This window comes from Rhinolophus sinicus, linkage group LG04 (genome assembly GCF_036562045.2).
Source record: "Rhinolophus sinicus isolate RSC01 linkage group LG04, ASM3656204v1, whole genome shotgun sequence".
NCBI lineage: Eukaryota > Metazoa > Chordata > Mammalia > Chiroptera > Rhinolophidae > Rhinolophus > Rhinolophus sinicus.
In genome coordinates, this window is record NC_133754.1 from 113,261,458 (window position 1) to 113,277,821 (window position 16,364).

Sequence of the window (16,364 nt, forward strand, 5' to 3'; positions counted from 1 at the left end):
TCTTTGTTTATCTTTGACATTTAATCAAAGATAAAAAAAATTAATCAGAAAATGGCTTGATGTCTGTGAGTCTGTATCAGTTCCCCACCCCCACCCCCCCCGGAAAACTGTGTATTTTTAGTTACAGTTTCTATTCTTTCTTCTTTCAGTGAAATTACCTTCATTATATCTTTGGATGCATTTTTCTTTTTTTTCCTTGCAGGTGACCACTTATCCTTATGTTATGTCATCTTTGTCCTCCACACTTGTTATTTTCTAATTGCTTTTGTCTTTTTGTTCTTCGTGGCATGTGTTTATCTCAAGCAAAATTATTATTTTTATTAATTTTACTTTATAGCTGTTCTTTTCCTTGCTGTTTCTATTAATGTTCCTATGCTGGTACTATTTTGGTCCTTAATTTATTTCTTTTGCTTTAAAATCTCTTTTCATCTCATTTTGTTGTTTTGTGACCTTGTCTTTGAGCTTTCTTTTTACTGAATTTATGTTCTTATTATGATATTGTATTTAATTTATTTTATTTTATTTATTTATTTTTTTAAGGGGAAATGGGACTTTATTGGGGAACAGTGTGTACCTCCAGGACTTTTCTTCCATGTCAGGTTGTTGTCCTTTCAATCTTAGTTGTGGAGGGCACAGCTCAGCTTCAAGTTGTGATCCTTTCAGTCTTAGTTGTGGAGGGTGCAGCTCAGCTCCAGGTCCAGTTGCCATTGCTAGTTGCAGGGGGCGCAGCCCACCATCCCTTGTGGGAGTCGAGGAATCAAACTGGCAACCTTGTGGTTGAGAGCCCACTGGCCCATGTGGGAATCGAACCGGCAGCCTTTGGAGTTAGGAGCACGGAGCTCCAACCGCCTGAGCCACCAGGCCGGCCCGTATTTAATTTAATTTAATTTAATTTAATTTAATTTAATTTAATTTAATTTATAGTGTAATGCATTCATGGGGAGTTTTCTTCTGTTCCTTGGATTATGTTTTCTTCAAGACTGGAGTCTTTGTCTTTTATGATACGCTTTTTATTTCTGTCTCTCTCTTTATGTGTGTTTTCCTTGTGTTAGTTTGCATAGTTGTCATACTTTTCTTCTTGCTCATTCTTAGCATGAGTAGCACTGCCCTGACCTTTTCTCTATTCTCATATGTATTGGAACATTCTCCTTGATTTCTCTCCCAACTTGTCTTAGACATGTTTTTCTTCTCTTCGGAGCTACAGTTTGAAGCTTGGATATTATGCATGGAGGAGGTGAAGGGGAAGAGCTCCTTGGAGCTGTATATAGCCTTTGTTGCAAGAACTGGCTCCACTAACTCTCGAAATTTTGTTAAGTGTCCCCAGTCAAGATTCTTTTTACCTAATTTGGGTGCAACTTTTTCCCACTGCAGCTACTCTGTCAATTAACATGGTTCTACCTATTCAGCTTGGAGCTGTAGAACCTGTACGATTCATCAGAATGTCATCCTCGGTTGTTTATTTCCCAGGCATTGCTCACCTTTCTCCAACAAACATTTTCATTTCCTCCCAGTCAATAAAAGAGGAAAGGTAAAGGTATTCCTGTTTCTTTCCAAATGTGTGGGTATTTGTGAAAATTTTCAGGGTTTGGGCAATTCACCAGTCCCACTACTGCTAAGCATGAGGTTGGAGGTGGTGCAGGGGGAAGGTTGGAAGCTATGTTGGAATCTTGTGTTTCTTTCCTCAGTTGTCTTTTTGAAGTTTATGCCACAAGGTTGTACGTCTTTCCTTGTTTGGATGCTGCTGGTGAAGTTTTTGCTGATTTTTTTTAATGATTGTGTTTTTGTTTATGTTGCTAGTTAGTTATTGATGAGTAAGGCTGTGATGCAGTTTCTTTACTCAGAAGTCCCAATTTCTTCGTTTTCCAATTTACTTCTTAATCCTTTCCTTTTGAACACCCCACCTCTCCAGCATTTTAGTATTATCATCTTTCTAGCCACAATTAAAACTGTTCTCTTGAGCTTGACAGTGATTTCTTCCTGACCATTTCATTTCTTCTCAATTCTTCCCCTGCCAACACTGTCCTTGCTTCAATGTCTTGATTGTTTGTTTTGCCTTTCCTACCTCCCTCTCCCCATGACCATAGTAATTATTCATAAAACATCTGACAGAAATTACTAATCCTGTGTAATTATCAAGCCAATGACAGTTTATCCAGTGGTATCTACATGCACCTGCTCTTTATTGAGTACTTTGACCAGGACTGAGGAATAATTACCAACTTGCCATCTACCAAAATCAGTGTAATTTTTTTTAAATCATAATGCTTAATGTAGTGTTGTTAGGTGTGAATCAAAAGAAGCTGTCTGGGACTGATCTGATTAGTGTACAGATTATTAGGAGAGTAGGAAATGGAAAAAAAAAAAATTCCTAAAGAATGTGTTTTTTGACTGGGGTGTGGACTTGTAACAGTTGCCAGGGATAGAGATAAAGTTTCATCCCAGCTCATTGTCAAAACAGCAGGGATTTTTTGTTGTTGTTTTGCCTTTGGTTTTAATTATTTTTTTCAGGTATACTGTAGAGGTGGCATTTGTCGCCAGCTGACTTTGTCAATAATTCTAGATCAATATCAATGTCCTAAATCCTGTCAATGATCCTAGAATTAGCTTTGAAGGAAAGCCCTCCTTGTCCAATTAAAATTTTTAAGTTGCTTTTATAAAAGTGCCAACACACTGAAGGAAAGATTGAAGATGGATGAAAGAATTAAAAAGAGGTGGTAAGGGAGGGCGTAATCATGATAGATAATCATAATCTTCTTTGTTATTCTGTTGTGGAGAGTGTGAAAAGCTTCCATGATGAGTCCCCTCCAGGGATATATGCCAGTACACACACACACACACACACACACACACACACACACACACAGCATGAAATCTAGCATTTCACTGTTAAAAATTAGGCCTGTGAAAGGAGTAAGAAGGTCCAGGTGGACTGATTCCACTGATAGATGGTACAGTGACTGCCTGGATGAGACCAGGTGTCTTCTTGGATTGGGTGGATTCCAGGACAGAACACCTAGAACATGCACATGGCCTTTGGGAACACAGGCACCACATTTTAGTGTCACTGGAGGCTCACAGGATGTCCAAGAGGGGACTCACTGGGAGCAGCAGTGGCGACCAGGTTATTGTCTCAGCACGAGGAAGAATTCAGGAGCGAGACAGATGCAAGAAAGCTCAGGAAGTTTATTGAAATGAAAGTACATACCTCAGAGGGAAGTGTGGGTGAATTCAGAGAGTGAGTCGTGCAGATAAAGTTCTCACCAGGGGTATTTATATCTCCCGGAGGCTGAAATCATGACGTCCCATTGACGTGGCCCATCAGTTTCTTCCCAGTAGGTGGGATCCTCACTTTCCCGCTTTTTCTTCCTCATTTGGTTCTTTTGGAACTGTCATGGCATCAGGTACATGATGGGAGTCATAGCAACCACAATGTAAATGAGATTATAATGACATTATGATTAGCTAAAGGTCAGGTCCCAGTCATAGGGATTAACTGAGCTGGATGAGACTGGTTCTTGTTTTCCTCCTGCTATGGGTGCTGGATACAGTTACTTGTTACTTGTGTTACCAGTGAGGCACCTCATGTTGTATCCTGGAGGGGGTTGTCAATTTCCTAGGCTACCTATCCTGCCTCATTAGAGATGCTGGAGGTGTTGGGTTTTTGTGACCCAGTGTGCTCCCATAAGGCCTGTCCTCCCCACATTGGTTGGCAGCCTCCATCCAGCTGCTGTGCAGCATGCAGGTCTCAGCTTGAGGCAGGAACAGGCCAATGGCCACCTGCTTGGAGATGGGATAGGTATCTTTTTTTAAAAATGAAGCAGGGTTTCTTGGGGACCTCCTGTATTTTTCTAGTATTCACACAAAATTCTGGAACACTGTGCTCGGCAGTCCTGTAAAGAAAGATCCAATTGTAATTGGAAAATGCAGAAAGGCAGAATTAAGGTTAACTCTGCATTTCCTGGTTCTTATGCAATTAAATTCTCCCCCTTGCCATTGAGTTAATGTAATTTTCCCCCTACATAATTGAGCATAAATTATGGACAAATATGGGATAAGTTGATATGGGCTATAAGGAGATAATGAAGTGAAATTAGTAAGAAATTATATTTACAGTAATTGGATTTTTAAGAAGCAAGAATACTATTTTGCCAAAGAAATATCTGCAAAGTAATCTATTAATATATCAGATTGTGATAAATTAATTTCTAATTCAACATTTTTACAAAATAATAATTAAAATAATGACTTTGAGAACCTCAAGCAAAAGTAATTCTTCACATTCTAAATGTTGCTCTTATTTCCTTTGGTATGTCCGCCCACTCCCCCCCACACACATTGTATCCATTGCAGGTGCAAGAAAGAACTGAAGATATGAGGCATTATTCTATTTTCGGTTATCCCCTTGCAATTTTGACTGCATGATCCATGCTTTACATATTACTTTTGGTTTTCTTTGTATCATTTATTTGAGGTGAAGCAGCAATAGACAAGTAAAGCCTTAGAAGGAAAACAGAGATTGCAAAAAATAAATTTTTCATTAGTGCCCTTCATGGGGAGACTTTGCCTCTGGAAGAAATGGACCTAACCACCCATAAACTCAAAGAAAGGGATGGCTGGCTTCACCGGCATAGTGATGGCTATGCTTAGTGCGATGATAGAAAAAGAACACCTTGTCATACAAATTGTTTGCAGACTTCCATTCCTCTGGAATTCCATCTGTTTGTAATCCAGAGGTCTGTGCTGCTGCTGCCATCTCACACTCTGAGTTAAATGGATCTCATCAGAGCCCTGCACTGACCCTGGATCTACAGGCTCGGTTTTGCGGCCAGGGAGCGGGTGGGGCTTCCACCTGGAGGGGTGCTCATTGAGCAGTGTCATCGTTGGTAGTCTGAGCTTACACACATGTGTCCTCTCGAAAAGATTTGTTTTAAAAGATTTTAATTTATTAAAAGAAAAACTTCAAGTATAGATCCCAAGAAAGTTCAATATTATTCGTGTTTGCTTCATGTTCTGTATTTTTCCAAAATATATCTTATCAAACTTCCTGATGATGGAGGGTTAACACTAGTGTAGCAAATAAAAATGCACAACACCCAGTTAAATTTGGATTTCAGATAAACACCAAATAAGTAATTTTTTAGTGTAAGTATGCCCCCAATTTAACTGGGCATCCTATATTTTATCTGACAAACTTAGTTGAGACCAAATCAAGATTCCCGGATTAGATGGACTAAAAAGATTGGTCACAATATTCAAGGTGCAAGTTAAATATAAGTGTGATTTTGAACATTGGTGTGTGAATTTTTTTCAGGCCCTGTGGTACTGCAATTATGTTTTAAAAGAGTCCTTATCTTTTAGAGATATTTACTGAAACATTGATTGATGAAATTATGTAATATTTGTGATTCACTTCCAACTAGTACAGGAGGCAGATAAGTGAATGGGGCAGATTGGCTGTGGGTTGATGGGCACATGAAGGTTAATTATACTCTTTTATCTACTTTTGAATGTGTTTGAAATTTTCCGTAGTAAAGGAAACAGTGGGTGTGTGTGTTAAGTCGTGCCTTTAGAATTAAAAAAATCTATTATTGAAACATCCTAAATGTCAAACAAATGAGGATTTGCACAGTGGCCCTAGAAGAGGCTGCAGATGGAGGCAGGGACCGTGAATAATTTCTGGAATTGTGATATCTGTATTTCTCCATTAGGATATTGTCTAGTTAGTCACTAGCCTCGAAGAGTTGAGATTGTTCAGTATGTGACAAGATCTCTAGGGAAAGCTCATGAAGAGGAGAACGGGTTAAGTACAGAGGGGCTGTGCTCTATGCTATGGCCAGCCTTTTGAACAAAGTAAAACACAAAATGAAATACACTGGGTTAAGTCAAAGTAACAAACATTACATTTTTCAATTTGTTTGTAGTTTTTACAAAACAAATCTATTTAACTGATTGGATTAAAGCCCTGGTAAATTAATAAGTTGAGTATATAGTCTAATAATTCAGCATAGGCCTAGCTTCTCTAGCAGGTGAGCTGTGAGCAGCTGGGAACGCTCGGTCTCTGGCATGCCTCCTGGCAGTTATTCATTGAAGGATATCGTTAATGGTTTGCTTTTTTCTTATTCCAGGATTTCCTTCAAATGCTGTTGGAGAACATCCCAGAAGAAAAAGGGTGAGGACCAATTTAGGAATTAAGAGCCCAGTTTTACTTTTAATCTTTAAAATGACCCTGCCATTGTTGAGCTTGTTACAACTGAGAAAGTTCAATCTTCCTCTTTTAGTAGAGGCAGGGACCTAGCCCAGCCAGCAGGAGTCCGGGGACAATCGACAAAATTTTGAAATGGGCCCACATAGATATTGGAAGCCAGCGGGCACAGCGGGGAGCCCCTGAGTCGCGAGCCCCCAAAGTGCTTTCTGAGGCAAGCCAAGGACACTGTGGTCTCAGCTGCAGTGGAAAAGAATGGAGGAGAGGAAAGTTCTAAAAGTTAGGGTGGCTCTACTTAACATGGCCTAATATGAGGAAACACTGTTTAATTGAAGGTAAAAAAATAGTGTAGTGGTAAGAGTCCGGGTTTGGAAGTCAGGCTCTTTTGAGGTTCTAACCCCAGCTCTGCCCCTTCCTAATGATAGCATCTGGAGCAGGTCACTTCACCCCATCAAATTTCTGTTTTCCACCCTCTCTGGCAGGGTTTCATGGAGTGTCAAAGGGGATAACATATATGAGAAGCTGGTTCTCAATTAACGATTGGTATAGTTATAACAGTAATCATCTTCTGTGCATTAGGCACGCATATAGGATTTACATAGAATAGATCACTGGATCCATTACAGCACTCTCCTCCATCATCACCATCACCATCACCACCATCATTATCACCATCACCATCATCACCATCATCACCATCACCATCATCACCATCATCACCATCACCATCATCACCATCATCATCATCATCATCATTGTGATTATTATAAGCCTGTACTCTTGGGAGGTTACTATATGCAGGCCCCAGCTAATCCTCCAAACACCACTATCTGGTGCGTTGTGTTTCCATCCCAGTTTTACAACAGGAAGACTAAGGTACCGAGGGTCTGAGGAAGCGCCAGGGCCCTTACCGCTGTATGTGGTGGGGCTGGGGTTTGCTCTCTGGCAGCCTGGCTCTGGAACCTCTGCTCTCATCCACAGTGTTTGAAATGAGGAGACTGAGGCTCCCAGAGATTATGCAACTTTCCAAGACCCCTTAGTTGGCAAGGGAGCTAGCGCAGACTGGATGAGGGCTGTCAGGCTCTCGCCCACGCTCCCTGCAGTACGAGTCACTGCCCTGGAAAGGAAGACACCCTTTTCCTTGGAGGGGGAGGTATCCCGTTTTAGTCTGGCTGACCACCTCCAGGCATCCAAGGAGGAGCTTGAAGGCCGACATCAATGTTTAGATTAGATTCATTCCAACGCTTTCCTTCTCATTCCCCATCTTAATTTAGGCACTCAAAGTGAACACCCTGAAACGTAACTTCTAATAGCAAAATTGGTATTCAGACATTAAAGGGGGGCATCTTGAGAAATTAAACATTGCTTTGAAGAAGAGCCAACATTACTCTCCTTTCTGACCTACACACAGTTTTAGCCGTTTTTATGCTCAGAACAGATTTTCAAATGTGGAAATGAATTGTTTCACACAGACATCGACTTAGATCCATGCAAGGCTAGACACCTCCATCTCGACAAGCCTGTCTTACAGGCAGCCTACTTTGGGGGTCTTAAAGGTAAGGTGTCAGGCCTTATGTGACAAGGAGGTGACATGAAATTCAGGGGAGGATCCAGGGACCATGAGGATGTGGAGATTTTTTTCTAAGAATTAGATTTTTGCTTTGCCATTTCTGTTTAAACTCCCTATCTTCTACCTTTTGCCTCCAATTCTTGCTTCAACAGGTAAAAGTGTTATTGTTAGGCTTTTATAAAAAATCAGATGGGAGCACACACACATAAAGCAAAACAGTGCATCATACAGAATTAACATAGCCACGTTATTTGATAAATTCCTGGATTTCTATATCTTCCCGTTTGCCTTTTGATGCTGAAGGAAGTCTTATCCAGGGAGATTGCATGGGGCTGTAGTCATTGGCCAAGAAAATTAGCTTTGTCAGGAGACTTTTCGAAGGAAGTGTGTGGCTGGTTTTGGAAGGTCTGAACTATTTCAGATTTATCATCTTTTCTTTTTAAGCAGAAATATGGGTTTTCTTAATGCAAAAATCACATCAGATATGGTCACCATTCCTAAGGTCAAGAATAATAGTTTACGTGGAAGATTTTTTTTTTTCCCTTTTCTTTTGTACCTACCCTGGAATAAGTTTTCAGGTATGCTGATAGAATGGAGTGGTTTCCTTAGGAGCTAATGCAGGGGGGAGAAAAAGAAGAAAAGAAAATTAATAGAAATGGTATATTACCTCCTATTACCGAAGTCTCTTTCTGAGTAATGACTATGCAGTCTTTCAGAATAACTTCTTCGGGCACAAATACAGTGATTTTCATGGAGGCAACACAGTGCATTTTTAGTTTGGGAAGTCTTTCTTTTTACCCTCTTCCTAATAAGGTTATGGAGTTCATTTGATGGCCCTGAGCCCTCTGGCTCTGGGGGACCTGGATTTTATCATTGTGAATATTTATTGAGGTGACACACTGTGGGCCCACAAAGAAACTTTTGTTGTGGTTGTGGAAGTTAAGAGCAGCGTCTCTGTTTAATGGTGGCCAGCGATCACCAACCTTCCCCTTTGAGGGGAGGGATACCTCTCCCAGTTAGGATGCTGTGTTGGCTAGCAGGTTTAAGCTTCTTTTTAAAATTCACCTTAACAGTTAAGGCAATTTCATTCGCACAGTAAACCTATTTCAGCAAGTATACTGGAATACTTTTTGAAACTCAAACATCTTCTTCCCTGCTAACTAATCTCAGAATCTAAGTCAGCTATTGAAACAGACTGTTTACCCTGTTACCTATGCAGCATATTGTACCAATTTTATCTAGGTCTCCAAAGGCCCCACACCTATCCCTGGAGCCTCTAATCTTTGGCCCCGTTGCAAAATGATCCTCAGGCACATCTGTTAGGCACGTGAGCGAGCTGTTCTGAAGAGGGCGAGGTTTTTCAGAGGAGACCAGCCAGTCAGTATTCGGAGCTAGCACCCTCCATGTCATACTGCCTCTGCGTCGTCCTCTCGCTTCGATCCATTTAACATTCTCTGTTGAGCACCTCCCAACCAGGCTTTAGGCTGGACACTAGGGAACAGAAAGGAATAAATTCCATGCCTACCCCTCGGGGTCTTTTCATCTGCTGAAGACATCTGTGAACAGATCATTACGACTCAGTGTAGTAAGTGCTCTGTGAGCTTCCCAGTCCTGGGTGCACGAAGAAAGGTCTCTGCAGTCCTAGCCTCCAGCCTTTAGGCAGAGGTACCACTGAAGGTTTAAGTAGAGAAGTGCCATCTGCAGATTGGAAGATGCTCTGGGGGGCAGTGTGGAAGGTAGGTGGGGGTGGGGAGAACTAGAGGTCAGGAGACCAATTAGAAACCAATACAGCAGTTCACTCAAGAGATCTAGAGCTGGAACCAAGGCAGGGATGGTGGTGGCAGCAGTGGGGTTTGAGAGTAATGAACAGATCTGAGAGAGATTGCAGAGGGCCGCAGATAAGACGGGGTGACGGGTTGTGAAAGGGGAATGGAGGAGTCCAACATGAGCCCGACTTTTCCCTCTTGGCCACTCAGTCACATCTGAAGTCGAGCTGGAGATACTGGGGCAGCTGTTTTTGTCTCGGGAATCCGTGTGGCAAAGAAGGAGTGGGAGGGAAAGCATTTGAAAGTGGAGGCAGGGAGATGAGTTCTGTTTTCGACATCTTCAGTGAGAGGTTTCTGTTTAAAAGCTGATGTTTTATGAGACCAGGGGAAGGAAAAGCTAGACATGCTTAGAAGGACATCCAGACAAATCCTTATCCAATGTACCCTGCCACCTGATACTGCAACAGTATCGACAGCTGCCGGTTCTTTCTTTGCTCTTCAGTTATTGTATTTGTGTTGGTTTTAATTCAATACTTTTCCTCCCCCACGGAGCTCGGGTGTACTTGTGTTATAAAATGTTGCGTCAGCAACCTTCATTATCTACCCAAGCACAAATAGCTTGTTTGATTAGGAAAATAAATAACCATGTGCATAGCTTTGCGTTGTACATGATTTGTGACCACATGTGGAAAGGACACTTAAAAACATCAATTACTGAAATTGAAAACCCACACAGAAGGTAGGTTGTGTTCCAGAATAAGAGCATTTTTCCACTTCAGACTCAGTACTGAAGTTCCCAGAGCTTGCCTCCGTCTTGTTCCTGCACTCCCAAGGTTCTTTCCATTTATCCCTAAGTTCATGTGCCAGGTGCTGGACCATGGGGCTTTCCTTCAGAAGCACGGATAGAACGTGATCTTTAGAATTTCAAGAGGCTGAAGATGGGACTCAGGAGTGATAAAGACATTTCTCCTGATCAGCAACAAGTCCACAGGCACAGGTAGCAGATATGGCTGACTGATACCTCCCCGTCCTGGTCAGCCCACCCTCAGAAATGCACTGCATGAGCATCACAGCACGTGCACTGCCATCTCCACACAAGCCTGAGCTACTTCTACGTACTCGAACGTCTGGAAGAGAAGAGCCGTCGGTCACTTGCTTGGCTTCTAAGCAACATCGTGCCAGGCCGTCCAACATAGTGTTTCCCCTGCTGCATTAACAACCTGTGACCACATTTATAGCTCACAGAGCCTGCAGACGGAACTCTGAAACACAGAGTTGCCCTACAGGACTTTGGAGTTCAGCAAGGGATCTCCCTAGCTCAAGGACTGACCCACCTGCTGCTCCCGAGACCCCAGAGGCTTCAGTCAGGAGCGGAAGTGCCGCCCACGGGCACAGGTCCTGAGGGCGAGTAGCCGAGTCTGTGTATTGTTAGCTGTCCATACAAAATCAATTTCCATAGTGATCAGACATGCAGAAGAGTAATTTCCTGTAAGTCCTGGGTCCCAGGGAGGTGGAAATGCGTCTGCTTGTCTGTTGTGATGATTTAAGCCACATAACCTGGGGGGGAGGGGGATTAGACTCTGCATGTCTTGGTTAGAAAAAGTCAGCTTTCCGCTTCACTGCTGCTGTACATCCACACCCAGACCTAAAAATTCACCTGCACCGTCATCTCAATAGTTACGGTCAGACAGCAAAAGCTACACATTATCTTTTTTTCCTAAAACATGCAGTCCATTTCTTCCCTGAGAATTAAGCATTTTCACGCAGTCTCTCATAATTTCCTGGGGAGGTAAGGCCACTTAGAGGATCCTAGAACAATTTTTTAGCAGCTGGAGTTAACGCTTTCATCTTCCTCTCGGAGTGTAACACCTACTCCACGTTAGCCTTAGCGACCTGCAGACAGGCCTAGGTGCGGTGTGATAGCAGCGCTGATACTGGGAGTCTGGGAGCCCCGTCTTGTCTTCAGCCCTTTGTCTGGATTGACGTTGACCAGTCTTCTTATGCTGCAGTTTCTCCATCTGCTAAAAAGCCGCACAACAATTGACACCCACTTCACGAGGATATTACGAGGAATGAAGTGATAATGGTTATAAGATGCTTTGAACTTTTCCAGAAGAAAGTGATCTGAAAACACATGTTCTCTTCCCTCAAGAGGGAGTGTCTTTTGCTCCTGGATGCAGCTGACCAGTGAACTCTCCTGCCCTCACTCTTTTGCCCCTCTCACGGGTCTCCCCATCTCTTCAGAACTCTAATCCAAGTGCAGACAAACAGGGCAACCGCAGCAGAGGCCCGACCATCTTCAGCAAGAGAGATGTGAGCAAGAACGAGGGGTCAGCATGTTTGGAGCAGACTTGTCTGCACCGTAATCATAAAGTGATGTATCAGCCTGCCTGAGTTCAGCACAGAAAGAAAAGTGGGGCTCTGCAGCCGGACAGCGTAGGTTTGAATCCTTACTCTTCATAGTTACTGTGTGGCCTTGGATAGGCCCCTTAACCTCTTGGAACCTTTATTTGCTCATCACTAAGATGGGGATAATAATATTTGTCTTGCACAGATATTGTAAAGTTTAAATGAGATTTTGTTTGTAGTGTGTGGTACATAGTAGGTGTTCAGTAAGCAATAACTACTCCTTTTATACCTTTACATGGCAGTGGATAGAGGCATTTTGTTTTGTTTTTGGTGCCACTGTATAATAGTATGTGTGTGTGTGCAAATACTAAATACGGCAAAATTTGTCTTAATACTTTCCAGTGAAATAACCCTCACAGTTGGCCTGGCCGGTTGTCCAGGTTGTAGACTGTAGTATGGATTGTATGTGGGCATACACATTCTAGGGAAAGTCATCCTGCAGAGAGCCATGGGGCCCCTTGTCCTCACACCGTCTCTCACCCCTCCAACAGGACCTGCCCAGCACTGCCCTCCACTTTCATCCCCTGCGTCCCACCTCCATTTAGGCCTCCTCTCGTCACCTATCGTTTGAATACATTCACAGCCTCCCTTTTAGTCTCCCTGCTTCCAGCTTCTTCTCTCTCAGTTATTCTTCCTCAGCTCCATTCTGTTCGTGCCATTCTGCAGCCTTGCTTCTGAGTCTCCTTGATGAAGCCATGGCTCAATGGCAAGACTTCAGGGGCCTCACAGGACACCCCAATTCCTTTCACATCTCATTCTATGTGCCAGCCCAGCTGGCCATTTCTCTGAGCCACTGCCTCTGCTCTCCTTGCCCTGTCGGTACTTTCCTTTTGTTTCTACTGGTCCCATTGTTCAGAATAACACAGCCTTCCTCCGTGACAGTTCAAGCCTGCCTCCTTTAAGAAGACTCCCCTAATGCACCTCCTGTTGTCCTCCTTCCTGAAGCAGTCAGGGCCCCTTCCATACATGTAGGTCCCCACATCTCTCCACAGGCACGGGCAGCATTCTGACTCACGTCCTCTGTGCCCCTGTCAGACAGCCTGGCAGTGGGGTTTCCCATGTCAGCCTTCCCCAGTCCGTTCTCTCCCTCCCTCCCTGTATCCCTCCTTTTCTTCTCTCCTTCTCTTGTGCCCAGTGGGTATCCACCGAGTGTTTGGCACATAGAGAAGCTGCTGCCTATCCTCAGTCTCTGGTGAAGACCCGGACCTCACTCAGTAACATTCCAGCACTCAATTCCCCAGCTCCTCCCCATGCCACCCCTAAAGAAGTGTCTTCAAGCTGTATCCCCGAAGGAAATTTATGTCCGTGTCCTCTTACACACTCCTCCACGGGCATGCACAACAGCTGTTTACCATCTTTTGTGGACTCACTCGGAAATGGCTATGAAGTCATTCCCCAGACTTCTCTACTTGAGGATATTTAATCCCAGTGCCCTTGACCTCCCTCTTTGATCATCCCTCCTACTCTTTTCTAAATTCTTTCTAAATTCTCCATCTTCCTCTGAAGTTGGGGAAGGCTTAAGACTAACGTTTTCCTAGAATGCCATAGCACAGTGAAGCTCAGGTCAGAGTCAGCCTCTTGCTAGGGCTCTCCTTAATGTCCCTTGAAGGACCAGTGACAGGAGCTTTTGGACCTAGGGCTCCAGACACAGGAGTGTCCTGTCTGGCTGGAAAAGAAGCGAATGAATGGGCTGCTTAGGGAAAAGCACCAGTGAGGGAAGGACAGAGAAGAAACGGGCCCTTGCCCCTAAATCAGGGCAGACACAGAGAAGGCCTATAGCCTCCCCAGCGGCTCGCGCCCCAGGGCAGGAACTTGACCCCCACAAGTGACCTGACCTAGGTCCTCCCTCCCCACCCCCTCTCCGACCAGACAAGGTGGGAATGTCTACATTCCTTTCAAACAAGAGCAGGGCTTCACTGAGCATCTTGTCCTCAATGGAAATTCTAAAATGTCTCTTACCTTCCAGCCTCACAGTCTCCATCAGAAAACAACTTCACGCCTCCTTGGACACTTATCTAAAGTGGCCCCTTCAACCCCACTTTCCTCCTCCTGGCAGAGCAGTTATGCCAACTAAGGGCATTTCCAGCGCCTCTCCCTGCTGCCAACCAAGTAAATCCAGTCCAAGAAAGAATCATGATGTCGATGTGAGGGGCTCTGGGAGCTTGTTCCTCTCATCCAGGCGCCCCCGCGTGTGTTCGCACACATTCACACACAGGCACATGAGTGCGCACACACACTTCCACACTCACTCCCACACTCTCACAGCTTATGGAGGGGGCTTGGCCATTTGCACTGAGTTTGGTGCTGTTAAATGACAACAGAGAAGCAGTGGGGACAGGCCCAGGGATGACAGCACCTGACCTTTCATACGAGGCATGTCCTGCAGCCCCACTGAGTCTGGGAACCTGGACCAGCGGCCTCGGGGGTTTTACCACTGTGTTTCCCCGAAAATAAGACCTAGCCAGACCATCAGCTCTAATGCGTCTTTTGGAGCAAAAATTAATATGACTCGGTCTTATATTAAACTATTTTGTAAAATATTATAAAATTTATAAAATATTATAAAATCATTTTATAATATTTTATAAAATATTTTATATAACATAATACAATATCATATAATATAACACTATAATATGAGGTATAATATAATACCTGGTCTTATATTAATTTTTGCTCCAAAAGACCCATTAGAGCTGATGGTCCAACTAGGTTTTATTTTCGGGGAAACACTGATCTCCCCCAGATTCACTTCTGCCCTCTCCTCTTCCCCAGCCTGATACCACAGGTGGGTATCATCTTGAAAATGAATCCAAAACACTTTCCCTGCTTAGTCCCTCTTTCCCCCTGTGTATTTTTTCTGTTTTGAAATAGCAGCGGTCACCTCTTTCAGCTGCCTTTGCTCTTGCCCTGGCCAGCAGAGACAAAATGCACCAGTGACATGCTTCTCCCTGGGGAAGAAAAGGAAGGGGACAGAGCAGTCAGCCCCTCCTTCCCAGTGCCCCCAGGCCCGTGGCTCCCCCCCACCTGTCTCCCTGTGCCCGGCCACAGCACAGCCCACCTGGTGAAGGGAGCACTGGGCCTTCAGCACCTCAATTAACAAATGCAGACTGCACCCATCTTTTCACAACTTCTTTTACAATTCCAAAAGGAAAGAAGGGAGGGAATACTATACATAGAAAATGTAATATATAAAATGTAAAATACAAAAAGATACATATCTTAACAACTTGGGAATATCTTACTGGGAAAGGTGATTATTGTCTTAAAAAGGAATAATTTCTATTGCGTGAACAGTGAAATGTGTTTTCATTCATTCAAATAAGAAACGTCCATAAGGATCCTCTTTTATACCAATAACTGTTTCAAGTGCTGGGTTAGGAAGTGAGTAAAACAGGCATGGACCCTGATCCCAGAGAGCTTCGATCCAGTGAGGAGACAGTTAAAATCTAGTAACCAAACAAATCTCAGTCACAAACCGTGATGGATGCTATAGCACAGAGGACAGGGAGCATGGTGGATATGCCACACCCAACCTGGAAGAGGGCTCAAGGAAGGCCTCTGTGAGCGGAGGTTCCGGGCATGAGCAGGAGTTTTCTAGAAATGGGGGAGGAATTGCTTCAAACTTAAGGAAGACAGGAAGGCACAACTTAAAGTCCTTTGACCCTAAATATACTGGATACTTGGTACATTTAAGGAGAATTCAAATCAGCAGGGCATGAAACCAAAAGGATTTCAGCTGACTTTGGACCAGACGTAACAAGTAATCACAGTATTTCAAATAAAGCAGAATGTGGGCTTGCTGGAAAGCAGAGGCCGTGGAAACCTCGCGAGTTCCATTCATCTGAGCCTCTCTGTGCTCCAAGAGTGGTTTGTATCACTTTTGCTTGTCGTAGCTCATCGTCACCATAAAGTTCAAATTTCATTTGGATGCACCAAGTGCTGTAATGTTCAGGTTTCACTTGCGGCACCACTCTCAGGAAGCTGTCAGGCCTGGTGTGTCTTATGAACATGACCTGTCCTCCCTGAGTTGGCTCCCAGCCAAAACGTTTCTCTCAGAGCAGTAAAGCCACCTCTCGTGGTCTGCCTCGGATTCTTCTATTTCATCCTACTGACCATAGACAAGCTGCACTGCTTTAACCTGGGACAGCGGTGCTCTGTCCAGAGAACAGGTATTTCTCTGGAAGGTCGATGCTGTGATGTGCCTAAATAGTTAGAGAGACCATTCTGTGTGCAGTGCTTTTAATCCTTGGCTTGTTATTGTTTTATTTTTAAAGGCTTGAGTTGTCTGTTGAAAGCATCTTCCAAGACTGGCTTGAGAGTTCCGGAATTCCACAGGTGAGCTCCAGATAACTGACTGCTTTAGGGGAGGCAGTGGAGAAGTACAGCTTGCCACTTATTGTATCAATCATGACAA

General features: G+C 43.7%; 1 protein-coding gene across 13 annotated transcripts in view; it reads left to right on the forward strand.

The window, feature by feature from the left end:
• The window catches only part of AOPEP (aminopeptidase O (putative)), a 344,124-nt gene that overhangs the window by 230,444 nt on the left and 97,316 nt on the right, over positions 1-16,364 (forward strand). For all 13 annotated transcript variants that reach the window (XR_012495672.1, XR_012495671.1, XR_012495670.1 and 10 more), the window contains exons 10-11: positions 6,126-6,169; positions 16,225-16,285. Coding sequence is in view for 9 of the 13 variants with exons in the window: in XM_074330243.1 (XP_074186344.1) it covers positions 6,126-6,169; positions 16,225-16,285 (105 nt within the window). In the remaining 4 variants the exon portion in view is untranslated. The remainder of the gene's footprint in view (positions 1-6,125; positions 6,170-16,224; positions 16,286-16,364) is intronic.